Source organism: Myotis myotis, unplaced genomic scaffold (assembly GCF_014108235.1).
Source record: "Myotis myotis isolate mMyoMyo1 unplaced genomic scaffold, mMyoMyo1.p scaffold_m19_p_11, whole genome shotgun sequence".
NCBI lineage: Eukaryota > Metazoa > Chordata > Mammalia > Chiroptera > Vespertilionidae > Myotis > Myotis myotis.
The window spans coordinates 41,693,544-41,709,640 of NW_023416315.1; the positions used below are offsets into that span (position 1 = coordinate 41,693,544).

General features: G+C 38.7%; 1 protein-coding gene and 1 non-coding gene across 11 annotated transcripts in view; both read right to left on the reverse strand.

Annotated features, from left to right (window-relative positions):
* ADAM22 (ADAM metallopeptidase domain 22) overlaps nucleotides 1–16,097 on the reverse strand; it is a 179,938-nt gene that overhangs the window by 27,101 nt on the left and 136,740 nt on the right. For all 10 annotated transcript variants that reach the window (XM_036328278.1, XM_036328277.1, XM_036328273.1 and 7 more), the window contains exons 19-25: nucleotides 15,879–15,929; nucleotides 15,588–15,651; nucleotides 13,317–13,422; nucleotides 10,676–10,795; nucleotides 8,163–8,331; nucleotides 5,428–5,542; nucleotides 1,964–2,054 (exon numbers count right to left, since the gene is read on the reverse strand). In XM_036328278.1, coding sequence (XP_036184171.1) covers nucleotides 1,964–2,054; nucleotides 5,428–5,542; nucleotides 8,163–8,331; nucleotides 10,676–10,795; nucleotides 13,317–13,422; nucleotides 15,588–15,651; nucleotides 15,879–15,929 — 716 coding nt within the window. The remainder of the gene's footprint in view (nucleotides 1–1,963; nucleotides 2,055–5,427; nucleotides 5,543–8,162; nucleotides 8,332–10,675; nucleotides 10,796–13,316; nucleotides 13,423–15,587; nucleotides 15,652–15,878; nucleotides 15,930–16,097) is intronic.
* Nucleotides 5,004–5,110, reverse strand: LOC118666636. Its single transcript, XR_004970996.1, has one exon. It is a non-coding gene; the product is annotated as a U6 spliceosomal RNA (small nuclear RNA).

Sequence of the window (16,097 nt, forward strand, 5' to 3'; positions counted from 1 at the left end):
ATATTCAGAAAGCCTTCCTTCCGGACTATAATTTTGTAACTCCCAATGTTATGCTGAAATCAGCCTGTGCAAGTGTAAGTATACAATATACCTAATGACCAGCACCTCAAAGAAGCCCAGAGGTAGTAAGCATCTATGAGCTGGTACAGAGTGAGATATTCATTTAATCAGGGCAAACCATTACTATTATACTGTGCTATCCTTGCTTTCTATGCTAAACGTACTATGCTGTATGTGATATGTTCATAATGCCTTCCTCAAATGGCTTTCTGTATTTTAATGCTTGCAGCATACAAACTAACGACTCTTTTCAATCAAAGAAACTCTTTCAGGGCTCTGACCTCACCACAAGCAACAGCCACATACGCTTTTAAAGGTATTCCATTTGATTCCATTGGTTTAAGATCATACCAGGTGACAATAATACCAGCAAACAAGTACATATTGCCTAGCCAGTGGTCGGCAAACTCAGAGATAAATATCAACAGTACTTCTTCAAAATAGACTCGCCCAGGCCGAAAACCGACTCCTGCGCATGGGCCACGAAGTTTCAATCCCACTGTATGCACGCCCGCACGTGGTATTTTGTGGAAGAGCCACACTCAAGGGGCCAAAGAGCTGCATGTGGCTTGTGAGCCGCAGTTTGCCGACCACGGGTAGTCTATTGAAAGCTTTGGAGTAATTTTAAATTCTGAAGTATTCTAATTCCCAAGTCTTTCAGTGAACGAAGTTTGGTCTATGAGGGGAAAAAGGCTATAAAGTAAGGAAATGCCCAGAGTGCCTAGGAAAAGTCACAGGACTCACAAATGGAAAAACTCTAGAGCTGGGAGCTGAAATATCATCAGAATCAGCAGAACTATGAGCTTTACGTTGAAATATTAAAGAGAACTTAAGGTTCACCTTGTTTCCATTTTAATTTATTAAAAATGAATAAAATTCTTGAATACTAAGGACAGTTTTCACATCATAAGATTGAAGTACTTAAGTAAATTGAACATATTAAATATGTAAATGTTTGGAATATTTGAAGCCATTTACTTAGTTAAATGCTTATGGGGATCTGATTTTCAAAAACTATATGGCATAACTTTTAAAAATTTATAAATTGAACCAAAAAAAACCTGTAAAGCGAACTTTGACACATAAGGAAGGAATTAGGCTTTTAAAAGCTATGACTTAAAGTTGAATTTCAATCTTAACAAACATCTCTAAGCAGTCTTTTCTTCATGCAAAAACACCCACATATTTAACAAATAGTGCCTCCTTTACACTGGCTATGAAGATAAAAAGGTTTTGCCCTCAGCCCCAGGCATGGCCATCGCAAGCACTCAGGACCAGACCTGTGGCTGCTGCTCTTGTTGCTATGACTGTTATTATTAAAGCTCCATGATCTCTAGTTGACAATCTTGCCTAGACTTCTGGGTATGGTTTAAGTCAAGAGAGAACCTGTGTCATTAAAAGAGTAAGCCAACAGAACCTCTGTGTAAGACACAATTTAGACTAATTTTACTTCACATAATGGGTTTTTTAAAAATATTTTTTTACTGATTTCAGAGAGGGAGAGATATCGAAACAGCATTGATGATAGACAATCACTGATGGGCTGCCTCCTCCCCTGAGGATCGAGCCCAAAACTCAGGCATGCGAGCTGACCGGAAATTGAACAGCGACCTCCTGGTTCATAGGTCAATGTTCAACCACTGACCCACACCAGCCAGGCTCACATAATGGTTTTAAGACAGTATTCAGTACTTTTAGAACAGATGGGAGTTATCTCAAACTCTAAAAACAAACAACGATAGATTATTATCACCTCGAATCATGCCAAGTACAATCATTGATTGAAGAGTGAGCCAGACTGATTTTCACTGACAAAAACTTTCTAGGTGTTTAATTCACTTGAACAAACTGTTTTAAAATATATTCTGATAGTAAAAATATTACTATGAGATATTTCACTTACTTATAACCCCATGCAGTCATTCCTAATATGAGGGCCAACACTAAAATGGTGCCAGCAATTATGCCTATTATGATATTGGTACCAGCAACACCTGGAAAGAAAAAAGGAACAATGAAAATCAATCTCTGTGATTGAAAAATTTTTAAAAAATATATTTTTATTGATTTCTTACAGAGAGGAAACAAGAGGGACAGAGTTAGAAACATCGATTAGCTTCCTCCTGCACACCCCTAACTGGGAATCGAGCCTGCAACCAAAATACATGCCCTTGACCAGAATCAAACCCGGGACCTTTCAGTCCACAGCCTGATGCTCTACCCACTGAGCCAAACCGGTCAGGGCTTGATATAAAATTCTTTCAGGAATTTATTCTCCAGATTTGTAATCTTCATACCAACAACATTATTTTAAGATATTTTTAAAGTAGGTATTTTTTAAAGGGAAGAAAAAATCAACCGTAACTTAACAATATGCCTCAATATTGTGTATGTTCCAATTCTTGCCCTGATTATTTCTAAGTAACAGTGTTACTTGTTACTTTTAACAAGTAACTTAAATCTATGGACCTGAATAGTGTCATCTCTGCATTAACTGCTAGAACAAGCTCCAGACTACCACTGCTAAGACTACAGATACCAAACTCCTTTTGTTTGTTTTTCAGTCCCTGGGCCAGTACTCTATCCACTGAGTCAAACTGTCTAGGGCCATGGTCGGCAAACGGCAGCTCGCGAGCCACATGCAGCTCTTTGGCCCCTTGAGTGTGGCTCTTCCACAAAATACCACGTAGGCGCGCACGTACAGTGCAACTGAAACTTCGTGGCCCATGCGCAGAAGTCGGTTTTCGTAAAGGAGATATACGGAACAAGTATACAAGACGAGTGTGGATGGGAGAGTTGGAAGGGGTCGACCTCAGCGAACGTACCTCAATCAGATTGAGGACGTTTTTAGCAGAGGTCAGCTTAGGAGTACCCTAATTAAGTTAATAATAATGTACCTACCTATACAGTTTAAGTTTAAAAAATTTGGCTCTCAAAAGAAATTTCAATCGTTGTACTGTTGATATTTGGCTCTGTTGACTAATGAGTTTGTCGACCACTGATCTAGACGAGTCTCAACTGGGCTGACCGGGCACTTCAAGTCTCTGCCACGCATCTGTTCCATGCCAGTAGGCTACCTCAGGAATGTCCTCACAAAGATGACAGAAACAGAAGAAAGAGCAAGGCCTCTCAAGTTGTAGACTTGGAAGCACCATACTTGCACTTCTGCTTCATTCTGATACCCAAAGCCAGGCACACAGTAAAGTCCAGAGACAGAGGCAGAGGATACTTCAAAGTTAAATGCCCAAGGGGGTGGATGCAGAGAGGGTAAAAGATCATTCAACCCATCAGCAAGACCTATCAATTCTACCTTAGAAATACTTTCCACACCTGTCCAATACTCCTTCTATCTTATTGCTACCACCACTTCAGTTCACCATGATCTCTCTTACCTATCACCACCTGACTGCTCTGTCCAAATCTTTCTTGTCCATTCCTTCTCAGATTATTCTCAATGCAGCAACAAGAATAAACTTAAAAAGAAAACCTGCTCTGACCACTCATTTAATTAATTCTGCCAAATGGTTTCCTATTGTTCTCAGGATAAAGGTGAAAATCCTGACTAAGGCCTGAATTGTTTTCAATTTTCAATTGAGGGGTTATTTTAAAGCAAACAGGTGAACCTGGTGAAAGGGAGAAAGAGTGAAGAGGGAGTGTGGGAAAGAGAGGCTTTGTAATGACTTCCACGTGAGGACAGCCTGGGACCCCTTTCTCCAACCTCATCTCCTCCATCCTTTCTTTCACTTTATGATTGAAACACATCATAATTCCCCAACTTGTACACTATTTTAAGCCTCTGGGGGTCTTACTTGGAATGGTATGTGTCCAAGTAGAGTTCTTTATCTCTCCTTTTGGTACGAATTGAAAACCCCTGTGCCTTTCTCCTTTCCTTCTTCTAGGGAAAAAGAAGAGAGGCGAGGAGCGCAGATTGGTTTGGCTGAGTGGATAGAGCGTTGGCCTGCAGATTGGAGGGTCACACATTCAATTCCAGCCAAGGACAAAAGAGAGAGGAAGAGAGCGAGAGGAGGAGCTTTTTTGGAGAGGAGGAAGGGACCCCCACCCTGAAGGGGCTGTGGCCAGCCTGCAAAAGACCCTCAGCCCCTCACCCAAGTTGGCCAGGCACTCCAGCCAGGACCACCTCCCTGAAGAGGGTGTGGCCAGTCTGAAAATGGCCCTCAGTCCCTCACCCAGGCTGGCCAGGCACCCCAGCAGGATCCCAACCCTGATCCGGGACACCCTTCAGGGCAAACCAGCTGGCCCCCACCCATGCACCAGGCTTCTATCCTATATAATAAAGGGGTAATATGCAAATTGATCCTAACAGCAGAACAACTGGGAATGACTGGTCACTATGACACACACTGACCACCAGGGGGCAGACGCTCAATGCAGAAGCTGCCCCCTGGTGCTCAGTGCGCTCCCACAGGGGGATCTCTGCTCAGCCACAAGCCAGGCTGACGGCTGCCAAAACAGCAGTGGTGGCGGGAGCCTCTCCTGCCTCCTCAGCAGCACTAAGGATGTCCTACTGTAGCTTGGGTCTGCTCCCCACTGGCAAGTGGACATCCCCGAGGGCTCCTGGGCTGCCAGAGGGATGTCTGACTGGCAGCTTAGGCCCAATCCCCGTGGGAGTGGGCCTAAGCCAGCACGTTGACATCCCCCAAGGGGTACAAGACTGCAAGAGGGCACAGGCCAGGCTGAGGGACCTTCCCCCCCCCCCCCTCCGAAGTGCACAAATTTTTGTGTACCAGGCCTCTAGTCTATAATAAAAAAAAATATATTAAAGTCAACCAAAATTTGGACATCTGTAATACCTTTAACAATAAAAGTCAACAAAAATTTTAAAAATCAATACTATTTCTTTTCTTATTGATTCAGTCCCAAAATATAAAATTCTTCCTTTAAATTCAGACAGTTAAGTATGACTACTTCCTTTTTTTTTTTTTTTAAGTATGGAACGCTTCACGAATTTGCATGTCATCGTTGCACAGGGGCCATGCTAACCTTCTCTGTATCGTTCCAATTTTAGTATATGTGCTGCCAAAGCAAGCACATGACTACTTTCTTAATTAAAAAAATATGCTAAGGTTTGTTGTCATCCCCAAACAAGAACTGTACAAAACTTGAAAAAGAAATCTCAGTCTGATGTCAGAGAAAAAACGCTAAATTCAATATGACATATTATTACAAGTTAATGGAAATGATCAGTTTCACAATGTGGGCCTAGCTAGCTACATATTATAACTCATTATTGTCTGGATTTAATTGATATTTGAGTTATAACAATAATCCAAATGAAACTATCTGGAGGGCAGTGTTCTCCTTCATTGTGTATAAAGGCTATATAATGGTACCAAGTTCAGGACCTACCGTTGCCAGACAGAGTTATACCAGTCTTTTCCTCATCGTTGAGAGGGAAGTAAGTGCTGCAGTCAGCACCGGTCCAGTGCCTGTTACACACACACTTCAGCTCATTACTGCAAACCTGAAACCCGAAATCAATCCAGAGAGAGAGTCAGCTCTCGGGTGCAGAGGCATGAAAAATAAGCATTAATTTCTAATTACTATAGGCCCAGAATTTTATGGGACTGAGAAGTGATCAGTACTTTCTTCCTAATGCCAATTACTTATTTCTTACCCATGTACCTAAAAAATATTTTCAAGAGATCAACGGTTGACCCACAGGGAATAATAAATATAAACAGAGAAATAAAGGTGTATCTCTAAAAAAATCAATGAAGTTCTTGTTTTGAATTTCATTAACTTAAATTTTATAAAAGGGAGATTTTAAAAACTAAGCAGAAATAAGATCATTGTCTAATTATCCAATACAAAGGTTTCTTTCTTCCAAAGAATCTTTATAATGAAACTATTCATCTTTTAGGAAGCAGATAAGATCAAGAGAAACCTGACAAAGAGGGGAAGCCTGATGCTTTGCAGTGGTCTGAGAAGAAAGCTGTACAAAGCCATAACCTTGGCACCTCAACACAAGCTACAGAGATGAGCTACCTCATGGTCATGGAGAAGAAGAGCTCCCTCAAGCAAAGCACAGGGGGGAAATTCACATAAAAATAGCGCCACATTTTTAAAAATTATCAGATAATATTCTGTCTGCATTTATATATCCAGGAGACCAAACCTATACCTAGATCTTACAATTCAAAGCAATTTTAAATGGAGTGGGAAGTAGGGGAGAATTCAGCTGGTTTGAGATCAGAATTCTTCAGTAGGTTTTCACTGGGTAGTTGTCTTCTGTCTGATCTAATTTTCCAGAGGATAACATTCATCCACATCTAAATGTAACTGTAAAATATGATTAACAGCCCTGGCCAGTTTTGTTCAGTGGTTAGAGTGTCAGCCTGCAGACCAAAGGGTTGTGGGTTTGATCCCCAGCCCTGGCCCAGGCTTGTGAGGGAGGCAACCAATGGATGTGTCTCTCTCATGTTGATGTTTCTCTCTCTCTCCCTCCCCCCTTTCTTTCTCCCTTCCACTCTGTCTGAAAATCAATGGAAAAAATATCCTCAGGTGAATATTAAAAAAAATATGATTAGCAAATTACAGATCTCAAATAAATTTCTATAGATTAACAAATATGCAAGAAGAAAAAGGTTTAGGTGTAGAGTCAGAAAGCCTGAGTTTGATTCCCCATTTCATCACTGTCTTTTATTTTTTCTGGTTTAAAATAAGTTTTTTACTGCCCAGATTATTTTTCCTTGTGTCTTATTTCCTACTACCTCCCCGCCTCCCCCATTTTCTTTAATAACTATAAATCCAAGCTTAGGAAAGCTTGCCTTTGTCTTGTAAAACAAAACAAAACAAAACAAAGCTTTTATATCATTGGCTAACCCAGTGGTCAGCAAATTGCGGCCAGCGAGCCACATGTGGCTCTTTGACCCCTTGAGTGTGGCTCTTCCACAAAATACCGACTTCTGCGCATGGGCCACGAAGTTTCAATCACACTGTATGTGTGCGCCCGCACGTGGTATTTTGTGGAAGAGCCACACTCAAGGGGCCAAAGAGCCGCATGTGGCTTGTGAGCCGCGGTTTGCCAACCATGGGTCTAGGTGAATAAGGTATGGTGATTCATTAGCATGAATGACCAAGAACAATGTCTTTATTCTTTTCGACTGTCCACCCAAAATGTATTTCCCCCTAACACCATCTTATTAAGGAAAGAAGACTTAGCAGAGCCCTTTAAAAAAACAGAGCTACTTAATCTAAGACTTCTCTAGTCTCCTGTGCAATAAGAATTCCTATCCATTGGAAAAGAGTAAGGGCTCCCTAAGGAAATTCTTGGAATATCCCTGGGGACCTGCATGGAATGACCAAGACTGCAGGCTTACAACTCCAGGACCGAGATCCTTTCCCTCAACCAGCTAATACACCAGTTCAAGCAGTGAGTCTGGAATGAGGGTAAGAAGGGAATCACAGCATATGCCGAAAGAAAAAGAACCAGGAAAGGTTTCATGAGTATAGGAATTCCTGACTGAAAATGACAAAATGTAATCACTAATAGAGCATGTTTCTTTCACCTATAAACATTTCTGTAGATGAACAGATATATGACTGAAAGAACAGAACTTAGTCTTTTAAACAAGGCCACTCTTTCTACATGTCTGTGAGAAACATTTTCCTACATTCTGTTTTTACGTTTAGGCATTCTCCTCAGCCGATGCACACTGGTGTGGCTATGGTTACTTACGGTCTGTCTTAATCAGCCCGTGCCTGGGCCACACCAGTTGTTAAATATTGTGGCCACTGCCCTGCGTTTTACTCCTTTTTAAGCCCACTATAGTTTGTTGGAATTTGTCTCTTAGGTCACTTGCAGACAACTGGTATTATAGTAAATGAGATCCCACTAATATAATGAGAAAGGAAGAGGCAAGCATTTGGTTAGGAAGTTATACTGTTTCTTATTCCCAGGCTTTTGCAGATGACACGACAGAAATATTCAAATGACTATGACAAAATAACTGTTTACATACCTGCTTAGAAATATGGACAAGCATGGTTTGCATTATTACAGAAATAAGCAGTTTAGGGTCGTACCTATTTCTGATACAAAAGAAATGAGTAATTCCCCATGTGAGGTACTGAATACTCACTCCATTTCCTGAACAAACAATGCCTTCTTTATTGCTTAAGCAAGTACTGAAGTTGAAGGAGGCCACAGGGAGACACCTGTGTCCTAAGCACATCATTCGGGGACCACAAGGTGTCCCATCTTCCACATAGCCAAGATCTACATCTTCTTCAAGCTTAACATGCCCACCACTGAAAATAAATGGAGAGAAGAAAATGGGATTCCATTCATTCACATTCATTTTGAGAATATGCATAAACACTAAAAAGTAGGCAATATCACGTCCTCTATTTTCTATTTATTATCTAATAAAAATGGTAACATAAGAGTTTTTCTGATAAATGGAGAAAGCAATTTAATCTTTTGATCTAACTCTATTCAGGGATACTAACATATTTTAGGATTTCAATATAATTATTGCAACAATGCTTGAATTTAAATAGCTTTATCATTTGGCCTGGGATATCATGTACAAGTCAAATAAGCCATTATTACTAGTATTTTATTTGATAAGTACGTAGTTTTAAAATTTCAAACATGTTTTGAACAAAATAAGAATTGATTTTAGTTTACATTTCCCAAAACGATGGCTATATTTACAAATTACATTTGAGAATGGCTTAACTATTATACCTTCACTATTCAATATAGCAAGCCTGCATATAATGTAGGAATTTAAAAAATAATAGATACTGAAAATGTATGTTTATAATCAATTTATCTATATGGTACCATGTCAAAAGCTCCATTATTTTTATTTGTTTTTATGAAAACTATAGATGCATAGAGTTTAAAGAGTCAAATAGATAACTTAGTTCTTTAAATGTCAAAATCTCCATGCAAGATGCATCTAAACATCACTTCATCTTCCCGTGGACTCTCTCCTGGAGTTCCCATCTGGACTTCCTCTGCGTCCATCTGATCGGGCTGTCCTCTGCTCCTGGTGCACAGCTGCGCATCCTGGATTTCCCGTCACCATTCACTGGAGGGTATCCCTCAAGGTGGGGATCTTAATTCCTAAATTCCCTGCCTTTCTCTTTCTTAGCTAACTCCTTCATTTTAGTGCAGTACAATTTCCAGTAGCTTCCTGAGAAAAGGTTTAAGGGAGTAAATTTGGGGGGAACTTGCATATCTAAAAGAGTCATTTGCTATCCTCACCCTTGATTGATATTTTGTCTGGGTACAAAACTCTAGTTTGGAAGACATTTTCTCCATTGTCTTCTGGCTCTCAGGGCTCCTGATTATAGATCCTAATGCCTGATCTTTTTCCCCCCCTCCTCTCTGGAAACATTGAAAAAAAAATTTTTTGTCCTAAGGTTCTGAAATTTCATGATGATATGTTTAAATGTACCTCTAATTTCACTCATTGTACCTGGCACTTGGTGAGCCCATCAATAAAGAAATTCAAGTTCATCAGTTCTAGACAATACTCTTGAGTTACTCATTGACAATTTTCTCCTTGCTGTTTTCTCTATTATTTCTTTATTATTTCTATTCCAATTTGATGAGCTCTTCTCTATGTTAATTTCTTTCCCTCTTTTGCCCTATTTTCTGGAAAATAATTTCAACTACTGAGTTTAATCTCAGACATCATATTTTTAATTTCCAATAGTATGTTTTCTTTCTCTGAATGGTCTTCATTTTGAAAAACACTCTATTCTTGTTTCATGATAGGGGTACCTTATCACTCCTAAAAACTGACAGGTGTTTGTTTTTCTAGTTGGTTGTTTTTATCTCTTTCTCTTTTTTTTTTTTTTTTTCATGTTAGAGACTTTCTTCACGTAGCTGATAATCTGCTCATATTTGAGGTGTGGGAATAGACAGATGTTTGGAAACTTCAGGGAACATCAGTGAAACTGGACCACTTCATACAACCTTGATATCAATATTGCCTGTTGTTCTTCAATCTGGACACCTTCTATTTTACTATCTCAGGATATGAAGCTCATATCTTCCCTGGGGGGATGAGCAATACCCACTGTAGCTGAGTCAGGGAAGTAATCTTTTAGTGCTTCTTTAATAAATTGTATTTAGCCCTTCCCTGTCCCTTAATCCTTTATTCCCTCTTCCATAGTAAGTGGCGTTGCCCATTTTTTTAGTTTTTTTACAGTATATATTGGCTTAGTTCTCCAATTAGCTTTCTTAATTTTTATACTCATTTGTCACACATCCATTTGCTTTCCACATTCCAAGATGCTATCATCACCTCTCCCTCTCTCTGCCTCCCTGTGAATATATGAATTTTTTAAAAAATCATTGAGTGTCATTTTAGTGGAATCTCAGAAGAGAGCTAAAGAACATACATATGATTTTACCCCAAAATTCACATTCTTTTTCCTTCATAAGAATAAAATGCAAATTAAACCCTAATTCTTACCTTGTTTTTGTCTATTTTCTGTCCGGATTTGCTCAGTCATCTCTATGGGTGAGATTCTTTTTTGGCTTAATATGCATATGAACTGAAAACAGAATTAATCCTGAACTGCATTCTCAGGAGATGACTAATGTTCTCATGGAATGATCAGCGATATTTACCTGCAGTTTAATGTTCTTCCCTGCTGCACAACTAAAGTAGATGTGATTTCACCATCGAGTTCTCCAAGCCGTGGGATATTGCCAATATTGGTACACAAAAGGTAGCCACAAAGCACATCCCTGTGTTAAAAGAATACCAAGTATTTACTTTACAACCATGTGCAGTGAGAACAATAATCTTATCTCATTTTAGCATTTGTTTTTCATCAACTATACTATTTGTTTATGTTACAAGAAAAATAAAATAAGCCCAAATTAGTTTATTCCAGACTTAAAACATGTCCCCTCTGATTTAGAAAAATCTGAAACTCTTATTGGTGCACCAAAATCTCAACTACTCTCTAGCTTTTTCTTTAATGCCCACTAGTTCAAATATTCATAGAAAGGAAATCACCCATCAAAAAGACTTCTTTTATATAGGACACTCTCTCTCCCTATAACATGTCACTGGATGTGCTAAAACACGTTTTCTAATATTTAATAAGTGAATGAATGACCTTTGGATGATTATTCTTTTGGAATACAGCTCTTCCCTCAACTTGTTGCACCATAATTAAAAAAGAAATTGCATACGTGTGCATGCACACACACACACACACACACACACACACACACACGCTCACACATACACTTTATAGATTCTGGACAACATAGGCTCAATGTATTTCTCTACTTTTCCAATATCACATACAATTCTATTTTAACTTGTAAAATACTTTCACTGGTGTTAAATACTATCATACATGATCTCTGTATCTAATACATTTTAATTATTAATGTAGATAATGATAAACCATGTTCTAATCAGTATCTTGTGAAGATTGATTAGTAGGCCTTTAAGAGCACATATGAAAATATTGGGCTTTATCAGGCAAAGAAAAGGGAAAAATTAGGACTTGTATCTATCACCAACACAGGAAAAAAAATGTATTAATTCATTTCTAAAAAATAATGTTTAAACATTATATCATCATTTTTTAAATGTCTGTCATAAATAAAAATGCTTCTTAACATAGAAAAATATATAGTCAACATTTTTTAGTGTCCTTTCTGTGTATGTAGCTTACGAAGTACTTTAGGATATATAAAGAAAATTAGCCATGATTTTTATCCTCAAGGAAATTAGACGCTGGATGAAAAAAGAAATCACATACATAGACAACTATACAGCATAGAGTTGGGGACAAGGGCCGTAAGAACAGTACAAAGGGCTGTGGGAATTCTGAGGAGAAAGGGGAAATTATTTATTTCTGTGTTAAAAGAATACCAAGTATTTACTTTACAACCATGCGCAGTGAGAACAATAATCTTATCTCATTTTAGCATTTGTTTTTCATCAACTATACTATTTGTTTATGTTACAAGAAAAATAAAATAAGCCCAAATTAGTTTATTCCAGACTTAAAACATGTCCCCTCTGATTTAGAAAAATCTGAAACTCTTATTGGTGCACCCAAATCTAGATGAAGTCCAGAAATAATTTATAGAGAAAGTTTTGTCCCAGCAGATCTCTGAAGAATGGATAAATTTTTGCCTCGTCATGAAGCGGGTATAAAGAGTGCTTCCAGAGGAATGAATAGCACAAGCACAGGCACAGAGGTAGCACAAAACAGTGCACATATTAGGGATGAAAGGCATGCTAGACTTTGGAAGAGTGGAGAAGAAAACACAAAAAATGGAGGTTTGGGGGCAAATTGTGGAGGAGGTACAGTGCCAAGCTAAGTTTCCACTGTGTTTGTTAAACAAAATAGTATGACATTCTACAAAGTAGTTAAAATAGAGTTCTGAAATCAGACTGCCTGAATTCCAACTCTGCTGCTATTATATCTTCATTATATGATCTTGGTCAAATTAGTAAACTATGCCTCAGTTTCCTCTTCCATAAAATCAGAACTGACGTAAAGACCAAATGACATAGCTCATGTAAAGAATAATATAATGTGTAGCACACAGTGCGCATTCAATCCATGTTGGATATTATTCTGAGGAGTAATTAGCTATGTGGAACCAGTGATATTTGAACAAAGAGTTGACATGGTCAGAAAGAGTCAGTAGAGTATCCTGAGGGCAGCCTGTTAGAGACTGCAGGCATTAAAAAAAACCTGTTTAGAGACCTTTGTAATAGCTGAAGAGTTAGTGTAGGTCTTAGTGGGGTCCTTAATGCTACAGGAATAGAAATGAAAGGATGAGTTAAATGGTGGGGGAGTAAAAGGGAGGAATGGACATAACTTGCATTTGGACAATGTGCCAGAGGGAAGGTGGAGTCCAGGATCATTCTAGGCTTCTAATCAGAAGGACAGTGAGGTATTAAGACTTTTGGAAAATCAGAACCAGTTGAGTGAGTATGTATATTCTGGTGGCTTTATTTTATTTAATTTTTTGCTTTTGAGATGCTGGCAAATATCTTCTAGGTGAGAAAGTCCTGAGGCAGCTATAAGCATGACCTAGGCCTTAGGAGAGAGGTGAGCATACATGTTAAGATGTGGGAGGCTTCTGCAAAGATGAGGCTGGAACAGTGGGAAGAGATGGAAGGCAGCACACTGCTTCATGGGATGCAGAAAACAGAAAAGTCCTGCTGACTTAGAAAATAATGTTTGTCATTAACTAAGGGATAAACTTGAGGCTGACTTGTCCACCTCACCGTTTGTTGCACTGTATCCATGTGTCTTTGTCTTTCCCACAGTTGCCCTTCTCAGTCCCTTCAATATTCAGTTTCTCATAGCAGTATTTGTCTGATGCCGTCACCTCTGAAGCAGAACAGAATTTTCTATCAGTGGTAGATACAACGTGAGAGCTGCTCAAAATGTTTGCAGGGAAATTCCATTTAAGGACTCCTTCACTACAATGCTATCAGTTCCAAAACTGTGCCCAGGGTTCACAGGAGTTTTCCTTCCCTTAGACATCTACGACTCATGTACATTTTTCACGACTGCTCATTTGAAATTTGGGAAACAAATCTATTAGCTCTGGTAGGTTTCAGCTACAGGTTCCAAGAACAACACTCCTCAGAATTTGGCCAATAATTAGGGAAAGATGCTACCAAATGGTTCTTTGAATAAATAATCCACACTTTAATCTCAGGGCCAAATATAAAGCACACATTGCTCACTCGACAACTTTTATTAATCATAAAGACAATTTTATTAAAATAGTTATGCACTAAAACTAAAGAGTCAAGAAATAGTGGTATACTTTCTACCTTGTTTACTAATTATCAACAGCTATCACCAAAAAAACATACTTCAAAAAACAAAACAAAACACAACAAAAACACAACTTCCCCGGCCAGTGTGGCTAGGTGGTTGAGCATCAACCCATGAATCAGGAGGTCACAGTTCAATTCCCAGTCAGGGCACATGCCCAGGTTGCAGGCTCGATCCCCGATACGGGGCAGCTGATCAATGATTCTATCTCATAATTGATTTTTCTCTCTCTTTCTCTCTTCCTTTCCCTTTCTCTCTTGGAAATCAATTATATATATATATATATATATATATATATATATATATATATAGAGAGAGAGAGAGAGAGAGAGAGAGAGAGAGAGAGAGAGAGAGAAATTTTAAAAAACAAAAAACTTCATTCTGCTTTCAGAAAAACTTGAATTCATGCTAAATCTCTGAGAGTCAAATAACATTTGAAGTCGTGTCAGCATCTTTGTCAAGATATTATTTTTCCTGAAGCTGGGGTTGGTTGATGAAGTTTTCCAATAATTAGATCAAAATGGCTTTTGCAAACTAATCAAAAGATGACTGTTGGTTTATATTGTAAAAAGTAATAATAATTATGTTGATACTTTCTTTTTCTATGTTATGCTGTCAGCTACTGGTTATTCTCAAGAGGAGGAAACAAAACTCTCTGTTCAGAGTTCAAACCTGTATGATTAAATTTCCCCCCATCCCAATGTTTCTCTAATTACTCCAAAGAGAGCACACACTTCCTCTCCCAAAGGGATTGTAGCCAGTTTGTGACAACTAAGGGTTGTCATTATCTTTCACGGTAATTGTCTTTTGAAAGACTCTAAAACAGCGGTTCTCAACCTGTGGGTCGCGACCCCTTTGGCGGTCGAACGACCCTTTCACAGGGGTCGCCTAAGACCATCCTGCATATCAGATATTTACATTACGATTCATAACAGTAGCAACATTACAGTTATGAAGTAGCAACAAAAATAATTTTATGGTTGGGTCACAACATGAGGAACTGTATTTAAAGGGCCAGAAGGTTGAGAACCACTGCTCTAAAACAAAAAACTACTTTCAAAGGGGCAGATAATAGTTCTGGAAAAAATACATTTAAATATATTTTAAATATAAATATACAATTTCAATAATATGTTCTAGATATAATTGATATATAATTCCCTATGAAAGTTTGACAAGCTTTAAAGGGAATAACATTAAAATTTCTCTCTGATATAGCAGAGCCACTCCAGCAGGTCACCAATAAGTAGAAAAGCCAGCTAGAGGTCAAGAAAGATAGTTGAGGGAGAAAAAACAAGTCTAGCGAAAATGCTACAGTTCCAAGGCTACAGCTCCCTAGCCAGGGTCCACGTCCATCCCATATGGTTGTACAGGTTTTGCTTAAGGACACTCAGCTGCAGAGAGCATATGGGGAGCTAAAATCCACGTTTGTTCCGTTCTCCAAGCTGCACACCTGGCAGGGACTTCACCTGCCTGGCAGCGAAGACACCATCTGTCTCATCCAAAGGCACTGCCAGCTACCCAAGATGTGTAGGGCTGTGTCTTCTCAGAAGTGCCCTTCTCTAATTTCCACAAAAGTGCCCCTGCTAAGACGTGTGGTGGTTTGAAGAATCCCTCGCTCTTAAAGAGGTTGAAAATTTACTTCCTGCTCACATGGCCCTTGGCCTGACAGCACACTTTGAAATGATTGGGCCGCACTGTTTACTTACTTTGCCCCCAGATGTATTTGCATTGTCTATCCCTGGTTTTGCATCTTCCTCCAAAGCAAATCCCCTAAAATGGAAAAGCATACCCATGAGCCATGCAATGTCTGCTGATGTCAGGTAACTGAAAAGCTAAGTATAACTAGGAGAACTAGTCAAGGAGTATTATAAAGGCTTTTTATCTTCAGAATTTATTATGAAATATTTAAATTATTGTTCCTATTGTGATAACATTTCAGTATTTCTTTCATGCTGGTACACACAAAAGAAAAATTAGGTAAAAATGAACTAACCTACCTGAACACCATCACATGAATATCCATCCATTTTATGAATATTTGGGGCACACTGAGAAAAGAGAACAGAACTATGAGCCAAATGTGCAACAAAATATCGGGATGAGCTAATCCCTTTAATGCTTTCACTTTAAAAATAAAGTAGGAAAATATGTTCAGTGTCTTAAAATATCTGAAAATAAAAACAAAGAAGAGGAAGCAAAAGAAAATACAACAGCTG